The sequence below is a fragment of the Mesocricetus auratus genome, unplaced genomic scaffold (assembly GCF_017639785.1).
Source record: "Mesocricetus auratus isolate SY011 unplaced genomic scaffold, BCM_Maur_2.0 Super-Scaffold_100038, whole genome shotgun sequence".
In the NCBI taxonomy this organism is placed as follows: domain Eukaryota; kingdom Metazoa; phylum Chordata; class Mammalia; order Rodentia; family Cricetidae; genus Mesocricetus; species Mesocricetus auratus.
The window spans coordinates 3,137,470-3,162,997 of NW_024429216.1; the positions used below are offsets into that span (position 1 = coordinate 3,137,470).

A 25,528-nucleotide genomic window follows, 5' to 3' on the forward strand; every position below is an offset into this window, starting at 1 on the left:
CAGAGTCTTAAATTTCCTCTGACCTCCAAAAATGCCCGTGCCTATTAACATAAGCTTAGCCTTTTGCTATGACACCAAGACGTAAATCTTGTTCCCGCTGTCTTATAGGTACCTGTAGTTTCCTGGGAGACGTTCTTCTATATCAAGAAATCTGGTCTGGCCGGGCGGTGGTGGCGCATGCCTTTAACACCAGCACTCGGGAGGCAGAGGCAGGCGGATCTCTGTGAGTTCGAAGCCGGGCTGGACCGACAGCCTCCAAAACAATACAGAGAAACCCTGTCTCGTAAAACCAAAAAAAAAAAAAAAAAAAAAAAAAAAAAAGAAATCTGGTCTGATTAAAAAAAAAAAAAAGGTCTCCAGAACCCATTTTCAAGCATACCTTGCAGGTTCTCTCCTCCTGTCTGGGCCAAGGCCAACCCACAAAGGGTCATCCAGATGACTCCAGCAGCACCTCCACGAGCTCTTGGGACTTCACCATCAGCATCACTAGGCTTAAGTGGGCTCCTCTTTAGGATACTTGGGTCTGTCCAGCAGCTGGGACCCTCCACCCTCCGGTTTTCCAAGATGTCCCAATGAAGGACACACGTGGCTTTCCTGTCTCACTCACTCACCCTCGCGTCTTCTGTACTACAAAGGCCACTTCTCCATTCCCAGCATTCTGGCAGTTATCACCCCTCCCATGGCTAGCCCCGTGCGTAGGGCCAGTGACAACCATCTCTTCTTTCTCCTAGCAAGCCGCCTTCTCTGCCTGCTCAAGGAACAGGTGCCTGAGGTCCGCAGGGTGGCAGTTCAGGGGACGCTGCTTCACTCATACCACCTGCTGAACAGAAAAACACCGACTCCTCCCTCCCCCCACATTGTCCCTTGTCAGCAGGAAGAAGCCAGACGTGAACCCGCGTCCATAAACCCAAGAGTCTGGAATGTTATAGCGGAAGTTCCATCCGAGCCCCCTCCCATCTCACTCCAAACCCTGCTGCATCTCAGAAAGCCCGCCAAATGATGACCCTCCCTCCCCCAGAGATGCTCAAGGCCACATTTAAACTATCCCCCGGAGAGCAAGACTCGTGGTTATTATGGTCTTTCCCTTTCCTATCTCCTCTCTGTGGGGCGGGAAGGCCATTCAGGACCGTTGTATCCATTAAACCTGGGCTTTTTCTAATTTGGTTTGATTGCTACATTGGCGGGGAGGATTACCAGGGTGTAGAAACTTTTCACCTAGGTTATCCCGAGTCTTGCAAAGTTTCTACATCAAGCTCCTAGTACAAGTTTTGTTTCCTGGCTGTCGCGAGCAGTTATTTTTTTTTTAACTACAAGTCCCAGCAGACATCACGCCGTGGCCTCCTGCAGGCCGACCCGCCTTGAGCTCATTGATCTCTGGAATTTGTAGTCCTAACTATAAAATAAGGTGGGCCACACACTACCGGCACAGAGGACAGAGGTGGAGACACCACCAGAGTGACCAATAGGCACTGCGTACCAGAGTAGAGTGGCGGGGAGTTCACCAATCGGCGAGGCGCTCCTCGTGAGTGACCTGGCAGGCAGCCTACAAACGGCCCGCGGGGTGGAGCGTACGCCTCGGCCCCATTGCGAGCTATGGGAGGCGGCTGGTGGTGGGCTCGGGTCGCGCGCCTGGCCCGCCTGCGCTTCCGGGGGTCGCTGCTGCCACCGCAGCGGCCCCGCAGCGGGGGCTCGCGCGGATCCTTCGCCCCCGGCCACGGCCCACGCGTGGGGGCCTCGCCGCCCCCGGTGTCTGAGCTCGATCGCGCGGACGCTTGGCTCCTCCGCAAGGCACACGAGACAGGTTTGTAGCGGGGACCCTGGGTCGGCCGCTGTGCCGGAGTGGTGCGCACGTGGGAGTGGGCGGCCAGGATGCAGCAAGCATCTGCTGGGACTAGGGCCCGGGCTCAGCGGGGGCAGCTTCTACATGCAAGCGCAGGGAAACGCGGGGTGGGAGATTTCGCAGCCTGGCCGCATAGGGTACCAGTTTGCGGGTCCTGGCTGATGGGGGGGCACGGCACGGGTTAAGGCGGGGGTGGGGGCGGGGGACCACGGTTAGGAGAGATAGCCCGACGGCACCACACCTGCCTGGGGGAGAAACGGTTCTAGAGGCACCTGAGAGGGAGCGAGATGCCTGCAACCGGGAGGTCTGTTCGGATTGCAGAGGGGAGCACCAGGGATAAAACAAGAGTGCGGCTAACCCGCAGAAGATGGGGAAGTTCCGGATTGGGCCAGCGCGCAACCAATGGTAGAGAACATGTGTGCTGATTGGAGGGAGAGATGGTCTAGGCTGCAGGGGGAGGGACCTCAAATAGAGCAGTGGGTTGACAGATTGGAGCCAGTTGGGGATGGGATGAGGCTGGTGGTGGAAGCGGCCTTTTGGCGGCGCTCAGGGAGCTGAGTGGCGAGATGTGGACACACGGAGGAAGCCGTACTAGGTAGCAGCTGTTTCCACTTAAGAGATGGGGGAGGCTGGAGGCAGGCCCGGGAGGAGAAGTTCGTCTCAGAGGTCTGAGGAAGAGAGAGGGAGGTTCACCGGGTGCACAGATAAGCCGACTTGCCACGACTTCTCATCCTCAGACTGGGCGTCTTAATTCTTGCTTTCGATTCTCCTCTGGGTTGACAGAGACTGTCTTCAGTCACTGCTCAGAAGGGACTTAGAATGTCCGGGGGAGACGGGTAGGGGGAATGGGGCTTGCAGACAGCTTCCCGGAAGGGATGCGCGCGTGGAATACTTGTCTTGCGGCTGGATAGGGTGGGGTTTGACTTGACTGTCTGAGTGAGAGGGTAGCGACAAAACAGGGCCTGACTGATTCAGAGTCCCACTCCGCCCATCCCCAACAGCTTTCCTCTCCTGGTTCCGAAATGGCCTTCTGGCATCAGGCATCGGGGTCATCTCCTTCATGCAGAGTGACATGGGCCGCGAAGCTGCCTACGGTGAGTACTGATCCTCCTGGAACTCGCTCCGTAGACCAGGCTGGCCTGGAACTCACAGATCTGCCTGCCTCTGCCTCCTCCTCTCCCCCCCCCCCGGGATTAAAGGCGTGTGTACCACTGTTGGCTCCTCTGACCTCATACTAGCTGGCATTAGAGGCCGTGCTCAGCCCCGTGCCCACCCATCATCCCGGGGCCTCTTGGGTACCCTGGACCCTGCAACTATTGAATGCTGCTCCTTCTTCCGTAGGCTTCTTCCTGCTGGGCGGCCTGTGCGTGGTGTGGGGCGGAGCCTCGTATGCAGCGGGGCTGGCAGCACTACGGGGACCCATGCAGTTGTCTCTTGCGGGTGCTGCGGCTGGGGTGGGGGCAGTGCTGGCCGCCAGTCTGCTGTGGGCTTGCGCTGTAGGCCTCTACATGGGCCAGTTGGAACTGGACGTGGAATTGGTTCCTGATGATGATGCGGCCGCCCCTACGGAAGGCCCGGACGAAGCAGGCCGGCCACCACCCGAGTAAACAGCTGTGGGGACTGGCTGGGCCGGAGGACTTGGGACATTAAACCTGACCCTTCAGCAGTTCGAGACTACGAGTGATGGCTCCTGTTATCTGGGGAGGTGGGAGAGGGAGACGAGGCCGATGGAGGTGTCTGAGGAAGAGACCAGATGGCTCGTTGCGTAGAGGCATTCGCTCCCAAGCCTGGCAACCTGAGCTTGATCCTCAGGACCCACATGGTAGGAGAGAGCTAATTCCCACGACGCACCACACACGCACCCCCCCAAACAGATAAGCAAATAAATAATTTAAAGGGACAAGTAAAAGCAATCACGCAGGGTCCCTGGGAGTGGAACCTCTCCGGGAGTGGCGTTTAATTTTCAAGGAAGACTCCAGGCCTTGATATACGCCCCAGGTTTGACTTCTCAGTCTCCCTTCCGCTGCACCCTGGTACCCGTGGGCCCGGGATAGGGCAGGCCCAGCGTGGGGTAAAAGGCCTCTGGGAGTGTGGGACCCGGGCCCAGCCTGTGCAGGTGTGGGTACATCAGACTCAACTCTGCGGGGCCGTAGCGGATGGTGCCTGGTGTGCACAGGCCCCGCACCACCGGGGGCAGGAAGCCTGCGTGAAGGAGGGCAGGTGACGCGTCCCCAGGAGTTGTCAGGGCCCACGGCAGCACTGGATCGTGCTTCAGGGCTCCTGCCCGGATGACAGAAGTAAACTCTGGCCTAGGTGGGGCTGGAGGGTCTGAGAGCTCCTCCTCCGCACTGTCCTCTGAGCCTCTAGTTTCCTTTGGACCAGGCTCCACTTTGATGCGTTTGCCTCTGGCCTGTGGGTCCTTGTCCTGGTCCTGGTCCACAGGGGCAGCCTGCTTTGGGTCCACCGGAGGCTCATCCTCTAAAGAAGATAATTTATTTTTTTTCTTTGCAGAGCTCTACCACTGAGCCACGCCCCCAACCCCTCACTGGGGAATTCTAGGCAGGGGATCTACCAGTAAGCCACACCCCAGCCCCTCACTGGGGGATTCTAGGCAGGGGCTCTAACACTGAGCCATACCCCTAACCCCTCACTGGGGGATTCTAGGCAGGGGCTCTACCACGGAGCCACGCCCCCAGCCCCTCACTGGGGGATTCTAGGCAGGGGCTCTACCAGTGAGCCACACCCCTGAGCTTCTGAAGGAATGTGTGCTGCGTCTCCAGCCCTTGATCTTGCAGTGTAAGCAAAGTGTGGCAGGCTGGCACTCTGTAGCCCCCGTGGTTTTTCCCTCTCGGGCACATGGCTAGACCAAGAGTTCATCCTGATAATGCCACTAAAGCCGGGACTAAGAAGCCCCCAGCTAGACCACTGCAGATTATGGAACTCTCCAGAACCCTCTCCCCACAGCCATAGAACTTTAAATAATTCTGGACATGTCTCATCTGTATTGTACTGAGAGACAGCCAATGGCCACCTGCCGCTGCTATTTGAAATCTGACGGGAAGATTTGAGGATGAAGACATCTAATTTTGAGGCAGAATGGGAGTTTGGTTGGTTGGTCAAGATAGGGTTTCTCTGTGTAGCCCTGGTTGTCCTGGAACTTAGAGGTCTGTCTGCTTCTGCCTCACAAATGCTGGGATTAAAGGCATGCACCATCATGCCCTACTTCGTCGTGTTTTTTTTTTTTTAAGATTTATTTATTACACCTCTGCCTACATGCCAGAAGAGGGCACCAGATTGAATTGTAGATGGTTGTGAACCACCATGTGGTTGCTGGGAATTGAACTCATGACCTCTGGAAGAGCAGCCAGTGCTCTTAACCTCTGAGCCATCTCTCCAGGCCCTGTCGTGTTGTTTTTGAGGCAAGGTCTCACTGTGCAGCCCTGGAGCTCATTATATAGACTAGGCTGACCTAAAATTTACAGAGATCCACCTGCCTCTGCTTCTGAATGCTGGGATTAAAGGTGTGTGCTATAACACCTGCCCCCCCTTTAGTTTTTAGGGAACTTTTTAAAAATTTGTTTCATGTGTTTTGAGTGCTTTGCCTGTGTGTGTGTCGTCTGATGTCTCTGGAGGCCAGAAGCAGGTGTCACATCCCCTGGAACTGGAGTTACAGATGGTTGTGAGCTGCCACGAGGGAGCTGGGCATTGAACCCTGGTCCTCTGCAAGAGCAGCCAGTGCTCCTATTTGCTGAGCCGTCTTCCCAGCCGCATTTAGACTTATTTTATGAGTATGGGTGTTTTGCCTGCAAGCATATCTGTGAATCACGTGAATGCCTGGTGCCCACAGAAGTCAAAAGAGGGTGTCAAGTCCCTGGGAACTAGAACTGTGTATGGCTTTGAGCTCTGTGGGTGCTGGGAATCAAACCTGAGTCCTCTCTCTCTTTTGTTTATTTTCAAGACAAGGTTTCTCTGTGTGCAGAGCCCTGGCTGTCCTGGAACTCGATCTGTAGACCAGGCTGGCCCCAGAACTCACAGAGATCTGACTGCCTCTGCCTCCTGAGTGCTGGGATTAAAGGCATGTGCCACCACTGCCCTGCCAACAACTGCCAACAGGGTTTCTCTGTGACTTTGGAGGATGTCCTGGAACTTGCTCTTGTAGACCAGACCAGCCTGGCCTCGAACTCACAGAGTTCCACCTGCCTCTGCCTCCCCAGTGCTGGGATTAAAGGCGTGCGCACCAACACCTGGCCCGACAAGTGCTCTTAGCCTCTGAGCCCTGTCTCCAGCCCCTTCACTTTCCATTTTAAAACAGGCTCTCTTAGTCAACCTTGAGTTTGCCAATTCAGGGTCCGTCTGTTGTACTTCCCCAGTGCTGGGATTGCAGAAGTGTGTTTCTGCACCTGGCTTTTCTTTATGAGGAACTAAACTCATACCATTAAACCTTCCAGGCAAGCACTTTTCCTACCGAGTCGTCTCTCCAAGGACATTGAACTTTAGTGTTAGTGTAAATACCCACAGATGTCGAGTGGATTCCGTAATGGGTGGTCCCAAAGGTCCCTCCGTCTTTTGTGGGTACAGAGGTGGGAAGGGGTTAGCTTGTTAGCTTACCTGTGGGCTCCGGGCCTGGGCTGGGAGGGTCCTCATGAGAGACAATGGCTGGAAGCTGGAAGGCATCCAGGGGTGTTTGGCCCTCTTCAGCGTGGCTGGGGACAAGATGATGGCACTGAAAACCAGAGGTCTGGGGACAGTAGTGAGTATAGACATTCCCAGCATGGAATCTGCTGATACTACCCTGAGGCACTTAAAAGTTTCTAACAGGCCTATTAATTCCATGTCGGTTACACACTTACACACACACACACACACTCAATTAAACCCAGAATCTCCTATGTGCTAGACAGGCCCTCTACACTGAGCCACACCCCAGCCCCTCACTGGGGGATTCTAGGCAGGGGCTCTACTGTTGAGCCCTCTATTTATTGAGACAGAATCTCCCCCAGGTTTCCCAAGCTGGCCTGAATCAGTCTTTCCACTGGCTGGGCTCAGAGGATCAGGCCCAGCTCCAAAATACACTCTAAGTCAGCTGAGCTCTCCCTCCTATGGGCAAACCTATGCCACTGTCAGCCACCTGATATTACATGGGGATCCTTTAAGCATGTCATGGCCATCTTAGTCTCTTCCTTCTAAATCTCCTGTTCTAGGATCCAAAGGGGCAGATGGTACCCCTCCTCTCTTGGCTTCTTTATTTGTTTGAGACAGGGTTTCTCTGTGTAGCCCTGGCTGTTCCAGAACTCGCTCTGTAGGACCAGGCTGGCCTGAAACTCACAGAGATCTGTCTGCCTCTGCTCTCCAGTGCTGGTATTAAAGGCGTGCTACGTCACCACCCGGCTTCCTGGCATTCCTTAAACCATGCATGCCCCAGCCCCCTCTTGTTCTCCAGTTCCTATGTTTCCCTAGTCAGCTCCCAGCAGACATCGTCCAGAAATGCAGATTTCCTTGTGATTTTTCCCTCCAGACACAAAACCTTCACTATCTTCCCGGTGCTCCCCAGACAAAATGTCCTGCGGCCTTTCACAACTTGTTTTCTCCTGACTAGGCTCCAGCCCCAGACACCTTCCCCGGGGCAGTAGGGCTGTAGACCTGAGGCTCCATCTGCTCCGTGCCCTCTAGGCAATGCGTGTATATATTGCACCACTCTGGTCCTGCCTATATAGAGTCTGCCGCGGCTCCCCAGTGACCTAGAGTCAAACCCACACCTTCAGCTGGAGGTAGACCACCCTGAGCCTCCTCCCCCTGCCTGCCTCACAGGTAGGCTCCTCCCACTCCTCTCCGTGCCCACCAAGGGAGGCCCCAGCCTCTGCGCTCCGGCTCTTTCCCCTTCAAGCCTACAGAGCCCTCCCTTGAGGGCCCTGGCTGGGACGGGGAGCGGCTGCCGCTAAGGGCCACCTCTCACCTGAGCACGTGACTGACCCACAGCACGTGATGCTCCCCGGCACTCTTCCCGTTCCCGGCCACAGTGGCCACAGATTGCAGCCACACGAAGCCCCCCCGCACGCTGCAGCCAACGGTAGTAACCAGTCACCACCTGACCCTTGTCCAGCACTGCGTCCATCCCAAGAGAGCAGAAGCCCAGAGGGGTGGGGAGGGCGGGGAGGGCCAGGGCAGGTGGGCAGGAGACAGGCAGAGGCGGCAGGAGTGGGAAGGATCGAGAAAGACAGAGAAAGTCAGAGACCCCGAGGTATCCCAGCATGGGTCAGAGACCCCCTCCTACCCCGCTTACTGCCCCGCCCCCTGAGCCATCGCTCAAGCTCTTTGATACTTTTCTACTCCAAACAGAGCTCCAGGAGCTGCGGTACGAGCAGAGACTGTGGTTAGCCCTGAAGAAGGACTTCCAGGGAACAGAGCAGCGGGGGGGCATTCAGGCCTTTGTGGCGGTAGGTGGGCGGGCGGGCGGGCGGGGAGAGGGCACGGAAGTGTGTCTCACGGTCCAGATGGCTTTGCCGGATCCTGGTGGCATCCTGCCCGTGGACAAACTGGTAGCAGCTGCGCCCCACCAGCTCCGAGGGTCCCATGTCCATGTGGTCGCTAACCCTGGAGGAGACAGAAAAAAGAAAGGGGGGGAGGGAAAGGAGTTGGCGACACCGCGTGGTGTGTGTGGGAGACGGCAGAGCTGGCTTCAGCGTCTTCCAGGGTCTACGCCCTTGCGGTCTCGGTTTCCCTCTGTAAAATGGGCACAGTAATAACAATACAGGTGAAGGGCAGGACAAGCGATGCTCGGAGAGCGGTGGAGCCGGGCCCACGCCCCCTTCTCCCGGGCATCTTGCGTCTCCCTGGCTCTGCCTCACCCCCCACCCCCGCCCCGCCCCTGTGGTCCCCCACTGCCCCAGCCAGAACTGCCCCGGCTTGGACTGATTCCCACACATTTCCCTATTTCCAGTGCACCCACCTTCCCTCCCGTCCCTACCCCGGTACCTGCTCTCACAAGCTAGGATGGTGAGGCCCAGGCTGAGGCGGAAGACGATCATGTGTCCGTGCAGAGGCAGCTCGGCCAGCGGGGCTGGGGGCAGCGTGTGTCCCAGCGCCACAAGACCCAGGGCTCGGGACCTCAGGCGCCCTGTTACGTGAATGACCTGTGGAAGGTGGCGGTGGTCGGAAGGGATCGCGTGGGGCTAGCTGGGCATGGCGAGGCGGGATCGGCATGATGGGGGCTGCCGGGGAAGTGCCAGGGGGGGGGCTGCTGGGCAGGAGGACCACAGCCGAGCCAAGGCCCCGCCCAGCGCCACCCGATGCCCACAGGGCCCTTGGCACCGGGGAGGCCATGAGTGTCTCCGCGTTTCTGTCCTCGTCTCCCTGTAACCTGGGACACAGCCGGCGTACAGGAGGGAGAGAGACAGCGCCTACCCACCTTGTAACCCGAGGCTTTGACGTTCAGGCCTCTCTTGGTGAGGGTGGACTTCATGCGGACGAAGAAGGAACGTTCCTGGGCCCGGAAAGCAGGGGATGTCTCGGCGGGGCTGGTTTCTGGGGGGCAGAACAGGAGGGGACCATTGTAGAAGTTTGAAGGCTCCTTGTCACCTCCAAAGCAGCCTCACAGTGTGCTGGCACAGTGGTCACCGCAGACACTCAGACACATCACCGATAAAATAATCTCGCTTCCTCCAAGGGACAGCAGCCGGGTTTAAAGCCGCATGAGCCCAGTTCTGCTCAGAAGCCACCACAGTTAACTAGGGCTGTCCCCAAGGTATGAGGTCTTAGTCCAGACTGGAGCAGCCAGCCACCTGCTCTGGCTCTGTCCGACCAGTGGTCCCCACCCAGGGGCAGGCTAGTGTCCCTCCCTCCTCAGTTGGACTGTGAACCTAGGGAAGTTGGGCTAAGGCTGTTGTGGTCATAGCCATGTCCCCTGTCACAGACTAGAGATATAAAAGGAAGGGGGAGCCGGGCGGTGGTGGCGCACGCCTTTAATCCCAGCACTCGGGAGGCAGAGGCAGGCGGATCTCTGTGAGTTCGAGGCCCGCCTGGTCTACAGAGCGAATTCCAGGACAGCCTCCAAAGCCACAGAGAAACCCTGTCTCGAAAAACCAAAAAGAAAAAAAAAAAAAAGAAAAAGAAAAGAAAAAAAATAACCCTTGCTAGCCCAGAGTAAGTATGAAAGTATACTTTGCTCTTACAAAAACATTCACACCCACGTGGCCTGTTTCCTCAAACTCAGGCGCATACTCACTTGTTAGAGGACCTACCCAGATCCTCTAGGTGACCAAGCCCACGGTTCTCCACTTTCCTAATGTGTTTTATACAGTTCCTCATGTTGTGGTGACCCCCAACCATGAAATTATTTTCCTTGCTTATTTTTTTTAAGATTTATTTATTTATTATGAATACAACATCCTGCCTCCATGTATGTCTGCACATACCAGAAGAGGGCGCCAGATCCCATTACAGATGGTTGTGAGCCATGTGGTTGCTGGGAATTGAACTCAGGACCTCTGGAAGAACAGTCAATACTCTTAACCTCTGAGCCATCTCTCCAGCCCTTTCCTTGCTTCTTGATAACCATAATTTTGCTGCGTTAATGAACTGTAATGTAAATACCTGTGTTTTCTGATGATTTAAGTGAGCCCCGTAAAAGGGTCATTCAACAACCCTCTCCTGCAAAGGGATTGCCAACCACAGATTGATAACCACTGGCCTATGCGGACAGCGTCCTGGGCAGGGCATGGACATGTCCAGCCTCCACAATGCACCAGGGTCCAGACAGCCTAACAGCAGTCACTCCTTCCAAGCTACCATGAGCCAAGCCCCACCCAGGGCATGAGTGACCCCTGTCACATAGCTTGAGTCTGGTATTGCAGTCTCCTACCTCGGTCATGCACTAACTAAGCCCACTCCCTTGCAGTATGTGATTTCTCCTCCCCAGAGGAAACTTTAAAGTACACCTTTGCTCTCCTACCTCTTCCTGAGATGGCTTCAGAGTCGCCCCCCCCCCATTTGGTCAACGTTAAGAAGACTACATCCCTCGGGAGGCAGAGGCAGGCGGATCTCTGTGAGTTCGAGGCCAGCCTGGTCTACAGAGTGAGTTCCAGGACAGTCCAAAACAATACAGAGAAACCAGAGAAACCCTGTTTAGCACTTGGCTAAAAAAAAAAAAAGTCTCTCACCCTTATTCCCACCTCCATTCAGCAAACTCAAATCTTTGTGTATCTAGGCCATTTTGGGCACTGCCTAGTGTCACTGCCTCAAGTGGGTTTAATCTGTTTTACAAAATCTTGCTTTGTAGTATGTTACTCCCAAACTCCAGGATCTACCCTCAGGCTTTCTTCATTAGCAAAGAGGGGGTTCCTGGAAATTACCAATTTCGGGGGTGTCCACCAACGAGGAGGAAGATGATGAGGAGGAAGAGGATGACACAGAAGGCGGCGTTGGGGGCCCGGGGGTCGCAGTCCGCAGTCCCAGTTGCTCCAATACCTCCGAGTGGTCCCCGGGATGGATGTAGTCGAAGACGCTGCTGCCCGTCAGCTCCACCTAGCGGTGACGGAGGGGAATGCAGGCGCGCGTGAGCGCAATAGCCGAGGCTGGGTGCCGCTCGCCCTCAGGTGCCCTTCACGCTAGTCTTGTGTTTTTCTTTAGAAGTTTCCCGCCTTTTTAAACGAGGGAGGGAGAACTTTTGTTGCTTTGAGACAGGGTCTCACTCTGCAGCTCTGGCTGTCCTGGAATTCATTATGTAGACCGGGTTGACCTCGAATGTAGAGATCCGCCTGCCTCTGTACCTCTGGCGTTCTGGGATTAAAGGCATGTTCTGCTATACCTGGCTCGTTTTGTTTTGTTTTTGTTTTTAGACAGAGTTTTGCTAGGTAGTCCAGGCTGGCCTCAGACTTGTGGCGATCCTCCTGCTTCAGCCCCCTGAGTGCTGGAAATTACAAATGTATGCCATCAAGCCCGGCAGTTTTCAGCTCTTTAATGAGTTTGAACTTCGGAGACTGGGCACCTCTCAGATCTCACAGGCACCCCATGTTCCCCCACTTCCTTCAGGGCAGCCTCTAACTTTTCCACACTGACTCCACACTGATCTTCTGACCTTCAAACTCCACTTAAAACTTCTGAAAACCGCGTATCTGACCATGACAATTCTTACTCCAAAGCCCACCATGCGCGTCCCACTGTCCCTCTGCTTGGGGTGAGTGACCCATCTTCCTCTTCCTCTCTGTACACACTCACCCCTGCTTGTCTCTTCTGCTTTTTCAACGAAGCCTTGTCTAAAGTCCCCTCCTTTGGGATGTGTTTTTTTTTTTTATTTTTAAGACAGGGTTTCTCTGTGTAGTTCTGGCTGTCCTGGAACTCGCTCTGTAGACCAGGCTGGCCTCGAACTCAGAGAGATCCACCTGCCTCTGCCTCCTGAGTACTGGGATCAAAGGGGTGGGCCACCACCGCCCAGCAGGAGTGTTATTTTTCAAACTGTTTTATGTAGCCTAAACTGACCTCGAATTTCTAATGCTCCTGCTTCCACCTCCTGGAATTTATTGTAGAGAATCTAATCCAGGGCTTTGTGAATGACAGACAAGCATTCTATCAACCAGGCTACAATCCTGCCCCAGCTACAGTGGATTGAATCTCAGGACCCTCAGAATGCTACACAAGCGACGTACCTCTGAGTCACACCGTCAGTGAGCCCAGCTCACCCGGGAAGATTCTAGGCAAGCACTGCGCCACGGAACTACCGATTTTTAATTCTGAGACCAGGTCTTACGAAGTCGCCCCGGCTGGCTTTGGACTTGTGGTCCTGCCGAGTTCCTCCAGCATGTATGTACCGGGGTGCTTTGTAGGGTTTCAAGGAAGGCTGTCTTTTTCATGTTGGGGTTAGAGATACCAGGCAAGGGCTTGCATAAGCCAGGCGGTAAATATGGCAGCCCAGTGTGGGGGTTCTTACCTGTGAGAGACCCAGGTAGATGGACACTGTCTCTGAGATGTAGAGGAATTTTCCTTCCTGGTTCAAGGCAAACACGAAGCCATCCAGGGACTAGAATTGAGAGGAACGGAGCGGGTGTAGGACGGGCCCCCGGCCCCCCGGGAAGGGACAGGACCAAGGGTCCTTCATCCCAGCGCTCCACAGGGGACAGACGCAGGAAAACGGGTGATATTCCCATGTGCGACCACCAGGTGGCAGCACGGAGCAGCGGGCTGGGACGGGACCTCACCTGAAGGATGTGTCCACCCAGATGTTGTTCGAAGACTTCGGAGACCAGAGCCACAGGGCCTCGGCGGCTTGGGGCTAGGGACAGAGGGAAGAGGAAACTCAGGGCCTGTGAGTCTGGCTCGCTGCGTTCTGCGCAGCTGGTAGGGACCCAGCAGTCTTAAAACACCCCAGGCACCATGGAGAAACAGGTTCACAGAAGTTCGTCCCCTGTGGAGCAGAGGTGGCTGGGACAGAGACCAAGACTGAGTGACAGACCGTGAAGGGAAGGATATTTTTTTTCACCCTCCCCCTTAACGGGGTTTCTCTGTGTTGACTGACCTGGAACTGGCTGTGTAGACCAGGCTGGCCTCAAACGCTACAGAGATCCGCCTGCCTCTGCCTCCCAAACGCTGGGATTAAAGGCGTGCGCCACCAACGCCCAGCCATCCCTTTATACACCAAAAAGGCCCTTACGTCGTACTGCTACTACCAGGTCCTATACTCTACAGGCAGTCTGGTGACACAGAAGGAAGGTACCAGAAAACCACAGCCAGTCTTCGCTGGGCCCTGAAGCCAGGTCCGATGAAAACTAAACCAAGGCCACTGGGCTGGTGGTAAAGGCCGGTAATGCTAACTACCTGGCAGACTGAGGCAGGATAATCAAGAAGTCAAGGCCTGCCTGGGTTCTATAACGAGATCCTATCTTAAAAACTAAAAAGAAGATTAACAACATAGCTCAGTGGTAGAGCCTCTGCCTAGAATCCCCCAGTGAGGGGCTGGGGTGTGGCTCAGTGGTAGAGCCCCTGCCTAGAATCCCCCAGTGAGGGGCTGGGGGTGTGGCTCAGTGGTAGAGCCCCTGCCTAGAATTCCCCAGTGAGGGGCTGGGGTGTGTGCTCAGTGAGGGCTGGGGTGTGGCTCAGTGGTAGAGCCCCTGCCTAGAAATCCCTAGTGAGGGCTGGGGTGTGGCCCAGTGGTAGAGCCCCTGCCTAGAATCCCCCAGTGAGGGCTGGGGTGTGGCTCAGTGGTAAAGCCCCTGCCTAGAATCCCCCAGTGAGGGGCTGGGGTGTGGCTCAGTGGTAGAGCCCCTGCCTAGAATCCCCCAGTGAGGGGCTGGGGTGTGGCTCAGTTCACATGGCCCTGGATTCCATCTTCTGCCCTGACAAACAACACAAGACAAAGAAAAACAAAAGGGTGTGGTTAGAGAAATGGATTCTCTTATCCTTCAGGGTGGAGTGTAAACTAGAGTAGCAGCTGAAGAAAACAGTTTAGTGATTCTTCAACAGACAAAACAAAATGATGTGAGCCTCTGGCAATCCCGTCACAACCCAGTGAACTGAAAACAGGTATTGTGAGGAGTGCAGCACAAACAAAACCCCAAATGTGCATCCCCCAAGGGGTGGATAAACAATGTGGTACGTCCATTCAGAGGAATATTACGTAACCACGAAGAGGAGTGAAGCTTTGGTACGTGATGCAAGGTTTTGAGACCCAAAACGATGTCTGGAAGTGAACAGGCACAGAAGGCACACAGTGTGTTAGATCCCACGTCTATGAGATGTCCACAACCCACGGCAGCAGCAAGCAGGTCTGTGGGGGCAGCCCTGGGGAGATGGCTGCTCCATGGCTGTGGGGATCCTTTGGGAGTGAGGGAAAGATCGGGTCTGCATAGGTGATGATGGTCTTGCCGCACTGTCCCGGCGTTGATTTTGATGTTCTGAAACTGCCTTGGCTACACAGCAGGTTCCAGACCAGCCAGAGTACAGTGTGATCAAGTCTAAATAATAGTGTGTGAGTGCGTATGTGTGTGTGTGTGCGTGTGTGTATGAGTGTGTGGTGTGCGTGTGAGTGTGTGGTTATTGTGTATGTATGTGAATGTGTGAATGTGAGTGTGTATGTAAGTCTGAGTGTGTGTGAGTGTATGTATGAGTGTGTGTTGAGTGTGAGAGTGTGGTGAGTGTATGTGAGTGTGAATTGTGTGAGTGTGCATGTGTGTCCGAGTATGAGTGTGTGTGAGTGTGTGCAGAGATGGTTCAATATTAAGAGCACTCACTCCGGCCAGGCGTTGGTGGCGCACGCCTTTAATCCCAGCACTCGGGAGACAGAGGCAGGCGGATCTCTGTGAGTTCGAGGCCGGGCTGGACCAACAGCCTCCGAAACAATACAGAGAAACCCTGTCTCGTAAAAAAAAAAAAAAAAAAAAAAAGCACTCACTCCAGCTCTTGCTGAAGTTCTATTCCACAGCTGCTCACAACTCTGTCACTCCAGTCTTGGAGAATCCGATGCCCTCTTCTGGCCTCTGTGGGCATTGCACACATGTGGTACACAGACATGCAGGTAAAACACCCACACATGTAGAAATCAATCAATCAGTAAAATTTTCAAATGCTGTTGAAATGATTTAGTGAATAAAGGCCTGGGCTATCAAGTGTGGAGATCTGAGTTTGATCCCCAGAATCTGTGTGAGCAAATGGGACTTGATTCTCACAAATTGTGAGCTCCACATGTGTGCTGTGTCCTGCCCACATACTTATGCACACACAATAAACAATATAAAAAAGATAATTTTACCCTGGATAAATTTTGCATAACATTTTTTAGTTTAAGATCAAGTCTCAGCTGAGTGTTGGTGGCACATGCCTTTAGTCCCCCCCCCCCCAGCACTCAGGAGGCAGAGGCTGGCGGATCTCTGTGAGTCTGAGGCCAGCCTGGTCTACAGAGCGAGTTCCAGGACAAGCTCCAAAACAGTACAGAGAAACACTGTCTCGAAAAACAAAACAAAACAAAACAACAACAGCAAAAGATTGAGTCTCAATAAACAGCCCAGGTTTGACCCAAATTTGCCATCCTCCTGTCTTAGCCTCCTAAGAACTAGATTGACAGGGATGTCCCTCTAGGCTGGGGTGCAGTGCTTTTACTTCCTCTCTCTTTTATTTTTTCAGTGTTGTTGATTGTACCTAGAGACTTGTACATGTTAGGCAGATATACTTCCATTGAGCCACACCCCCAACCCCTCCCTGGGGGAATCTAGGCAGGGGCTCCACCACTGAGCCACACCCTCAGCCCCTCACTGGGGGATTCTAGGCAGGGGCTCTACCACTGAGCCCCTCTCCCAGCCCCTCACTGGGGGATTCTAGGCAGGGGCTCCACCACTGAGCCACACTCCAGCCCCTCACTGGGGGATTCTAGGCAGAGGCTCTACCACTGAGCCACACCCTCAGCCCCTCACTGGGGGATTCTAGGCAGGGCTACTGCTGCTGAGCTACATCTCCTGCTGATAGTTTTACATAGTGAATCATGGCATAAAAGGGGGTAACTTTGGGAGATGTGTTGAGATGAAAACATACAAAGAGGAGAAACTTAAATTTTCAGAGAGACATAAATTCCTCTAAGACATAGGCTGGATGACAGAGGCCCTCCCCCTGAGTCAGGGGAACTGGGGTCTCAGACCTCCTGTTGGTGGTTGGCAGACACACTGCAGTCCTGGACGGCATCCAAAAGACTACTGCTGCAGAGGACGATCCTCCTACCCCCACCCCTGATAAACCAAGCATGCTGGGACACTGTCAGAGGTCACTTCTCTCTGCTAGGTCTAGAGTCACCCTTTCCTCCTTGGGCCTCAGTTTCCTCTTTCAGTGGGTTTGCTGCAGAGGTCTGAGCTCCTAGGCTGCCAAGCATCTGGCCAGCATGATGGAGAAACAGTAAGGGATCACTGCTGTCCCTAGGCAGGGGCATGTCATTAGGACTCGCCCAAGTCAGTCAAGAGTCTACCCCAGTCCTCCCTAGCCACATCTGACCGCTGTTCCTCCTGCTCCCTCCTCATCTGAACCTCCAGGAACAATAAGTGTAGGGGGTGATGGGGACCCCTCCCCTGAGACCCAAGCTCCAGGCAGCCCCGTGACAGGCGGGAACAATGCTGCCTGCTAATTGTGGCAATTTTCCCCTGTCATTTTCGCTAATTCCTTCATTTTCCCTCTCCGCGGATCAGCTCGGGTCAGACCAAGATGCTGCAATTAACGGCTTTAACGGGTGCGTTGGGATGGGGGGCGCACGGGGCGGGGGAGAGCTTGGGGACCTGATGCCTCCCCTCGCTCCCCGCCGTGCACACGGCCCATCTGGTCACAGGGATCCCCAGGGTGTGCCTAAGGTTGCCGATGGATGTCTTCATACCCCCATTTCTGCCTCCCCAAACCTGACAGCTCTCCTGCCCACAGCCTCTTCCCTGTCTATTCCCCAATTCAACAGGTGTCTCCCCTGCCCCTCCTGAAGCCCCGAGCCCCTGAAATCACTTATTCACTTAATAAATCTCCATTTAGTAAACATTTGTCAGCAGACGGGGGGGCCGTGATAGTGGAAAACTGAAATGCATGGGAGGGGGAGAGGGTACACGCAGAAAAGGGAGGACAGTTAGGACCCCTACCAAGTATCGGGGGTCCTCTGCCTTCCCATTCATTTTTTTGATTCGGGGTTCCTCTGTGCAGTTGTGGAGCTTGACCTGGAACTCGAACTCACAGAGATCCGCCTGCCTCTGCCTCCCAAGTGCTGGGATTAAAGGCGTGCGCCACCACCGCCTGGCTCCTTTTCCATTCTGTAAGTCTTCTGTCTTGGGTCTTTAGGGATGAAGGGCTAGGTCTTTGCAACTCTGGGGGGTGGAAAAGGGGTGCCCCAACATTAAGTGTCTGTTCTCATGGGGCTAGATTGACATGGAGGGGACCTCAACTCACTCTGGGAATTCCTCTCCCTCTCTCTCTCTCTTTTATTTTGAGACAGGGTTTCTCTGTGTGGATCAGGCTGGCCTTGAACTCCTGGAGATCTGCCTGCCTCTGCCTCCTGGGAGATATAACACATTAAACATGTGATATACCACTGGCTCTTCCTCTCTCTCTCTCTCTCTCTCTCTCTCTCTCTCCCTCTTTTCTTTTCCTTCCTTCCTCCCTTTCCTTCCCTCCCCTCTCCTCCTCTCCCCTCCCCTTTCCTTTCTTTCTATGTCATGTAGCCCAGGCTGGCCTGGAACTCACCATGCGTCAAAAAATGACCATGAACTCCAGATCCTCCTGGGCCCACTTCCTGGGCCCTAGGATCACAGGCCTGCACTGTGCCTGCCTCCTGCAAGGCTGGGGTGGAGCCCAAAGCCTCCACCACGCTAGGTCAGTGCTCCGCCACCTAAGGCCCACCCCCACTCCGGAGCTCTGAGCCCACAATGTGTGTGCGGTTCTGAGAGTTCCATCTGCTCTGCTTGTGAAATGGGTCTAGAGAGGGTGAAACGGGTACATCGACGGTTTCCACAGGCATGCAGTAGGCGGCTAAACATCCCTGCAAATAGTACTAGGGCATTGTGCCAGCCTGGATCCCCCCTGGGAGTTTCTGCGTTCTCTCTCCCCCCTGGCTTTCCCTGACCGATAAATTCGTTCTCCGCACCCCCCATCCAGTCTAGCCCTCAATGCTTTCTTCTGGGTTTTGCCTGAATCAGGCCCTGTGTTCCAGTCCTGCCCTCTGCCTGGCCCTTCTCTCGGCCGACTCCCTCCTTCCTGCAAGCCTCAGTTCAGAAGGTAAAGAGGCCATCCTCCCGAAGTAGCATCCTACCCGTGGAGACATCACATTTCCTACACACACTCAACTTCACACTCCCTGCCCTACTCCCCACTCTTTTGGCTCAGTGAACAAATGATTGGGGGTGGGGGAGAGCTGGGGAGATGGTTCAGTGGTAAAGCATTTGCTCCACAAGCGTGGAGACCTGAGTTCGAATCCCCAGAACCCATGTGAAGCTGGACTTGGTAGTGACCACCTGTAATTCCATATTCCTACCAGGAGATAAGAGATGGAGACTCCCGGGGAAGCCCTGGGCCAGCTAGCTGGGCCTGTGCAGCAGGAAGCAACGGACCTTATCTCAAAAAAGGATGGAGGGGCCGGGCGGTGGTGGCGCACGCCTTTAATCCCAGTACTCGGGAGGCAGAGGCAGGCGGATCTCTGTGAGTTCGAGGCCAGGCTGGACCGACAGCCTCGAAAACAATACAGAGAAACCCTGTCTCGAAAAACCAAAAAAAAAAAAAAAAAAAAAAAGGATGGAGGGGGTGAGGTCGAGGGTGGGGGCAGGAGGAGGGGTGGGGGGAGAACTGTCATTGGAAAGTAAAATAAAAATTAAAAGAATAAATAAATCTTTTAAAAAAAGATATCAGTTAAAGTAAAAAAAGACAGCGGCAAGGATTGATACCTCCACGTGGGTACACTCCCCCCATCCCCACCCCCGCTCAGTGGGTCAGCAATTAAGAACACATGAACCAGAGGACCCAGGTTCAATTCCCAGCACCCACATGACAGCTCACAACTGTCTGTAACTCAAGCTCCAGGGGATCCAACGCCCTCGCACAGACATTCAAGCAGGCAAAACATCAATCAAGGCACAACACAGAAAGATAAATAAACCATTAAAAAGCACATTAGCCAACAAACAAAAAGATGGGCAGAGGTGGCAATCGCCGTTAATCCCCTGCACCAAGGAGGTGGATCTCTGAGTTCCGGGATACTCAGAGGAAACTGTCTCAAAAGACAAAACAAACAAACAGGCAAATCAAAATCCCAAACAATACTGCTCTTGCAGAGGACTCGAGTTGGGTTCCCAGCACCCAGGTTGGGCGGCTCACACTTGCAACTTCAGCTGCTGGGGCTCCCAGGCGCACACACGGTGCACACACACATGTGTAGTCACAAACACATACATGTTTTGTTTTGTTGAAACAGGGTTTCTCTGTGGAGCCCTGGTTGTTGACTTGCTCTGTAGACCAGGCTGGCCTCGAACTCACAGAGATCCTCCTGCCTCTGCTTCTTGAGTGCTGGGGTTAAAGGTGAGCGCCACCACTGCCTGGAGATCACGTACTTTTTTTTTTAAACAAAGGCAACTTTAAAAAAAATAAAAAATCGTGAGTTGGAGGCCAGCCTGGTCTCTAGAGTGAGTTCCAGGACTGCCTCCAAAACAACACAGAGAAACCCCGTCTCAAAAAACCAGAAATAAATAAATAATAAAAATAAGCCCAGGGATGCCGGGCGTTGGTGGCGCACGCCTTTAATCCCAGCACTCGGGAGGCAGATGCAGGCGGATCTCTGTGAGTTCGAGACCAGCCTGGTCTACAGAGCAAGTTCCAGGACAGCCTCCAAAGCCACAGAGAAACCCTGTCTCAAAAAACCAAAAAAAAAAAAAAAAAAAAAATAAGCCCAGGGGTGGTACCCCTCATCTTTAATCCCTACAATCTGGAGACAAGAGTCAGGTAGATCTCTGAGTTCAAGGCCACCGGGACCATACAGGGAGTTCCAGGCCAGCCAGGGTTTCTTAGAGAGACCCTGCCACTAACAACGATATCGGGTGAAAGGGCTCAGCGACTACAAACTGAGTTTGTTCCCCGGGACCCACGTGATGGAAAGACAGAACATACACCCACAAGCTGTCACTGTCTCTCCATATACGTGCAGAGGTACACAAGCACCGAATACATACATGAACACCGAATAAATAAAGGATTTAAAGAGGCTTGGGGAGAGAAGGGATGGCTCAGTGGTTAAGAGCACTGGCTGCTTTTCCAGAGGACCCAGGTTCAATTCCCAGCGTCCACATAGCGGTTCGAAACTGTCTATGGCACCAGTTTCAGGGGATCTAGTGCCTTCTTCTGGCCTCCATGAATGCCTGGCAGTGGTTTACAGAGAGACAAAGCAAGCAAAACAGCCATACACAGAAGATTAGAAATCCTCGCCAGGCAGAGGGGGCGCACCCCTTTAACCCCAGCACTCAGGAAGCAGAGGCAGGCGGATCTCTGAGTGTGAGGCCAGCCTGATCTACAGAGTGAGTTCCGGGACAGCCAGGACGACATAGAGAAACCTTGTCTCAAAAAACAAAACAAACAAAACCAAAAAAATAAAATAAAACGGACAAACAAAAGACCCGTATAGAAAATGAACCAACTGGAGCGGTGACGGTGCTTGCCTTTAATCCTAGCACTCGGGAGGCAGAGGCAGTGGGATCTCTGTGAGTTCGAGGCCAGCCTGGTCTCAGAGCGAGTTCCAGGGCAGTCAGGGCTGCACAGAGAAACCCTGTCGGGGATGGGGGAACAAATCAAATAGCCACCAGGTTCCCTCTGTGTGACTTTGGGCAAATAACTCCCTGGGCCTCAGTTTCCCAGGGATATACAATGGAGTCACAATGGGCATCCAGCCTAAGATGTCTTCAGACAGTTAACTCGAGGGCAGATTGGCAGAGGCCTCGGGCTTTGGATTTCGTTGCCTTGAGTCAGAATGTTGAGTCACCCACGCACACTGCCCACTGCCGGGACCAGTTAGTTCCCATACTGCGGAAGTAGCCAGGACATGACCGGGGAGCTGTGACCAGAGTGAGCCCCTCTCCCTCGGAGCCTCCCAATGCCCCTGCAAGTATTCGGGGCCGGACACACTCAGGGCTCTCTCAGCCCCCTCCTTCCCTCCCTGGGGCTCCAGGACAATAGACAAGATGTTTATCCCCTGCCGCGAACAACATGTGCGCCCGTAATGACAGTAATCAGCCTCTCTAATGCTGCATTCTCTCAACGCCAGTCAATTCGCCTAATTACCGCCTGGGAAGCCGGATTATTTAAATTTAAATGGTGATTTATTGCGGGGCTTAATCAATGCTATTTTCTCTCCCCCCACCTCTTCCCTGGGCACTAGGGTAGGAAGGGAATAGGAACCCTCTCCAACCCCACCCTAAGGACACCCTATTATTCAGTTGGGCGGGGCTTTTCCACCTGTGACCTCAGGTAACACTTGTAAAATAGAACAATGAAAATCTAATACTTCTATGTATTAATAACCAAAGGTGGTAAGTAGGAAAAATGAGGTATCTGTCTATGTGTTGACATCTTTCGTAGCTCTACAGTTTTACACATTATAGATTATAATTTTTTCCCTAATGTATCACATGGGCATCTCCAAGGCGGGGGCTTTCCGCTTCACCCCCCTTTCTTTGAGTTAATTAATCATTTTTGAGACAGGAGCTCATGTAGCCCAGGCTGACCTTAGGACTCACTATGAAGAACAGGCTGGACCCAAGCCCACAGAGATCTGCCTGCCTTTGATCCTGAGCAGGGATGAAAGTGCCACCAGGCCTTGCTTTATTTGTTTCTGATTTGAAACAGAATCTGACTTTGTAGCCTAGGCTGGCCTCATAGTCATGGTGATCCTCCTGCTTCAGCCTCAGGAGCACTGGGGGAAGACAGGGACTTTGGTGGAATGTTTCTCATTATGTCCTGGGCACTCACAATGGTATCACACATGAGGTTGACTCGGTGAGTGATTAGGTGACACAGGCCACATTCCGGAGGCTGCCTTGCCCTTTCTTTGCAGGGAGTTCCAGGGGCCTGGCAGATGTTCATTCGTTTCTGGTCAGTCTGAAGGGTGCAATTTTGATGGTCATTCCTTTTTTTTTTTTTTTGTGGTTTTTTGAGGGTTTCTCTGTGGCTTTGGATGCTGTCCTGGAACTTGCTCAGGCACATGCCTCAGTGCCGCACATGCGTAGGTCAGAGCCACCTACCTAGGACTGCAGAGCTAAGGGGCTGAGAGCCAGGGATGGCCACATGGCTAATGCCACCTTCCCGATCACCCTCCCTCATCCTCATCCCAAATGGGGAATTCAGCCCCCAGAGTCCCAGTGTCCCCTGGGAGATTTTCCTTACTGGCTGAGTGGAGACCTGGGGACAGGAGATTCCAAAGCTGGAGACTTCTTTTGTGATATTAACAGTTCGTCTCCCCTAACAACATTAATAGCCTTTCCTGGGTGTGGCGGCAGACACCTGTCTTCCCAGCACTGAGGAGCTGGAGACAGGAGGGTCCTAAATTCAGGGCTAGCCTCTGCTACATATCAAATTTGAGGTCAGGCCAGCTTACAGGAAGCATTGTCTGAAAGACAACAGTCAGGCCTGTCATGGTGTAAATCTTTAATCCCAGCACTCGGGAGGCAGAGGCAGGTGGATCTCTGTGAGTTGGAGGCCAGCCTGGTCTACACAGCAAGTCCCTGGCTAGCCTGGACTACATAGTAAGACTGTGTCTCATAAAAACCGACAACAACAATAATAACCTAGTGATCTGGATTGTTGCCAGGTTCTGATTTAGGCCAAAAGTTTATAGAAATCTCAACTTGTTGTCCCCTAGAGAGCCTAAGTCGCCAGCTAGGAACCCACAAAGGGTCTGGTGGACTCTCCCGAGCCAGGCCAGGGCGGGTGTTGCTTTCTCAATCCGGTCCCCAAGTCTGCGGGTGGAGGGCAGGGGAGGATTTGGCAGCATGCGCATGCGCACTCACCGAGGCCCGCCGGAGGCCCGACGGCCCGCAAGCCCCAGGGCGGCGCCCCCAGCGCAGCGAAGCGTCGCAGGCGGAGGTAAGTGACACTGAGACGCACGATGGACGCCTTGTCCAGCTGGCTGGAGATGGCACCGGGCAAAGGGAGCAGTTTGGCCAGCTCGAAGAACTCTAGATTTTCCTTCCCGCGCCGCCAGCGCGCCGCGTTGCGGGATTTCTCTTTGCGCTGGGCCTGCAGGCTGGGCGGGCGGCGTGGAGGAGGCGTCAGTGAGCGCCCCGGGCGCACGGTCCCCGCACTTCAGGAAGTGGGGCAGACCCGAGTGCCAATCCTACAGCCCTGTTGGCTTCAGGGGCAGAGTCTTTATTTATTTAATAATAACTATTATTACTGTTATTATTATTGTAGGGGTTGAACCCAGGGTTTTCAGCACTTTACCGCTGAACTACAACCCTCCGGCCTGTTTTATTTCTTTTTTCTTTTTTTTTCTTGTTGAGACTGGGGTCTCACGATGTAGACCAGGCTGGCCTTGAATTTACAGAGACTTGCTTGCCTCTGCCTCCGGGGTACCAAGATTTAAAAAGACATGCGCAACCACACCCGGCTCTTGTTTTTGCTTCTTGAGACATGATCTTTCTATTTTTTTGCTCAGGCTGGCCTTGAACTGGCGAGCCTCCTTCCGTTTACCGAGTGTTGGGATGTCAGGCCCCTGGGCTCGGCTGGGAACAGAGCTTTCTCCTTCGTCTGGGAGTGTGTGTGGGTGAATTCAGAGCTGGGGGACAAAAAAAACGCGAACTCCGGAATGGGCGAGGGTGACAACGTCTAGGCACAAGGTCAGGGCGCCGACCTGAGCATGACTTGTCATCCGGAAGGCTGTGAAGTGCCCCCCACCCCAGGGACACCTCCGGGGACAAGGCCATGGCCAGGGGAGTTAGATTAGCTCACCAGGGTCCTGGCGGGGCCTTGACCATTAACCCGGGCAGGAAATCCCAGGGGACGCTGGCTCCACGGCCTCCCCCGCACTTGACTTCACCTCGGCCGCTGCTCCTGGGATAGGGGGTCGCCATCTCGGCGGGGACACGCGAATTCAGGCGCGAAGGAGTCTCAGGCGGGGCTCAGTCCCCTGGGGGGAAGAATGTCTAGGGAAAGTGAGGTGCGTGCTGGTCCCCAAGGGTCCAGACGGGAAATGGCTTGCACGCGTGCCTCAGTTTCCCCCTCCGGGGAAGCTGCGGTTCCCACCCTGGCGCTCCGGGTGAGGACGTGCCCCGCCGCCTCCTCCCCCGCGCGGCCCGCCAGCGCGCCCGCCTCACGCCCGCGCCGGGCCGGCTCCCGCATACCAATGGGCGCACGCGGCGCGCATACGGATCGGACCGGCCCGCGCGCTGCGTGCCAAGCATGCCCAAGCTGCGCTCGGGGCGGGCGCCTCGCCAGGGCCCCGACGCTCCGGGCTCCATCCCCCTCAAAGCTCCCAACACCCCCGGGACCCTTCCCCCAAAGCCCACCCCGGGGATCCCACTCCCCGGCTCTGCTGCTGCACCCATTTCCTAGCCTGGGCTAAGGAGGCAGGGAGGACAGAGGGACCCCACCCCAAATCCTGCCCAGGAAGCATTCGAGCCCCTGGGGTGGCGCCACCTGACCCGCTTGCTAAATATCTCCAACCCACAAGTTCCTTCCGAAAGACCAGGGCGTGAGACCCTGACCCATTGACACCGCTGGTCACTGTGACTCCGGGATGGACGCGACACTCGGGACCCAGGTGTTCTGGAATCCAGGTCCCCTAGAACCAGGGACGTGTCCAAACTGGCTCTTCCCCCTCCTTCACGATTGGGTGTCCAGGCCGCTCATGTCCCCAGCATTCGGGTGGCCCCCAAGCCTTCCCCAAACGCTCTGACGTCTAGTGCCCTGAGCCTGCGTGGCTAGGACCCCAACAACCACGCACCACTCTCTGGATCCCGCCGGTACAGTCGTCCCGATGCCGTGGCCTCCGGGTCACCAGAGTCTCGACCCCGCATCCCAGCAGGACCCAGGAGGTCCCCATTCCCTCCCGCCAAGCCTTCAGGAGTCCCGCACACTCCCGACCGGGTTACCTGGCCTTGGGGTGGGCTCGGGGCGCGGCGTGGGGCCGGCCGGGCAGCGTGGAGGGGCAGCTCCATAGACCCTGGGGCGCGCGGGCTAGGGCTCCCGGCTCGCGGCGCCCAAGGCGGCCTCGCAGAC

At 54.7% G+C, this 25,528-nt stretch overlaps 2 protein-coding genes across 3 annotated transcripts; one reads left to right on the forward strand and one right to left on the reverse strand.

Annotated features, from left to right (window-relative positions):
- The first annotated feature begins 1,565 nt into the window (after window positions 1–1,565).
- On the forward strand, window positions 1,566–3,512 carry Tmem160 (transmembrane protein 160). Of its 2 annotated transcripts, XM_040734429.1 has the most exons (4): window positions 1,566–1,801; window positions 2,162–2,245; window positions 2,842–2,934; window positions 3,182–3,512. In XM_040734429.1, exons 1-4 carry the CDS (start codon window positions 1,594–1,596, stop codon window positions 3,445–3,447), a joined length of 651 nt encoding a protein of 216 aa, XP_040590363.1. In that variant the 5' UTR covers window positions 1,566–1,593; the 3' UTR covers window positions 3,448–3,512. The 2 variants fall into 2 exon arrangements, with proteins under 2 accessions (XP_040590363.1, XP_005086490.2); XM_005086433.4 differs by lacking the exon at window positions 2,162–2,245 and having other exon boundaries at window positions 1,573–1,801.
- A 251-nt stretch (window positions 3,513–3,763) lies between these two features.
- On the reverse strand, window positions 3,764–25,528 carry Npas1 (neuronal PAS domain protein 1). Its single transcript, XM_013125525.3, is given in 13 exon segments — window positions 3,764–4,318; window positions 6,449–6,543; window positions 7,794–7,888; window positions 7,890–7,942; window positions 8,325–8,431; window positions 8,813–8,970; window positions 9,246–9,361; window positions 11,188–11,359; window positions 12,762–12,851; window positions 13,030–13,103; window positions 23,320–23,555; window positions 24,260–24,453; window positions 25,402–25,528. Coding segments are annotated over 12 exon segments (1,788 nt in total). The 5' UTR covers window positions 24,382–24,453; window positions 25,402–25,528; the 3' UTR covers window positions 3,764–3,848.

Coding starts and splice junctions, on each gene's coding strand:
- Tmem160 (XM_040734429.1), top strand. CDS start 1,594: ATGGGAGGCGGCTGGTGGTGGGCTCGGGTCGCGCGCCTGGCCCGCCTG. Junction 1,802..2,161: donor CCGCAAGGCACACGAGACAG/GTTTGTAGCGGG, acceptor TTCGGATTGCAG/AGGGGAGCACCAGGGATAAA. Junction 2,246..2,841: donor GGGCCAGCGCGCAACCAATG/GTAGAGAACATG, acceptor CATCCCCAACAG/CTTTCCTCTCCTGGTTCCGA.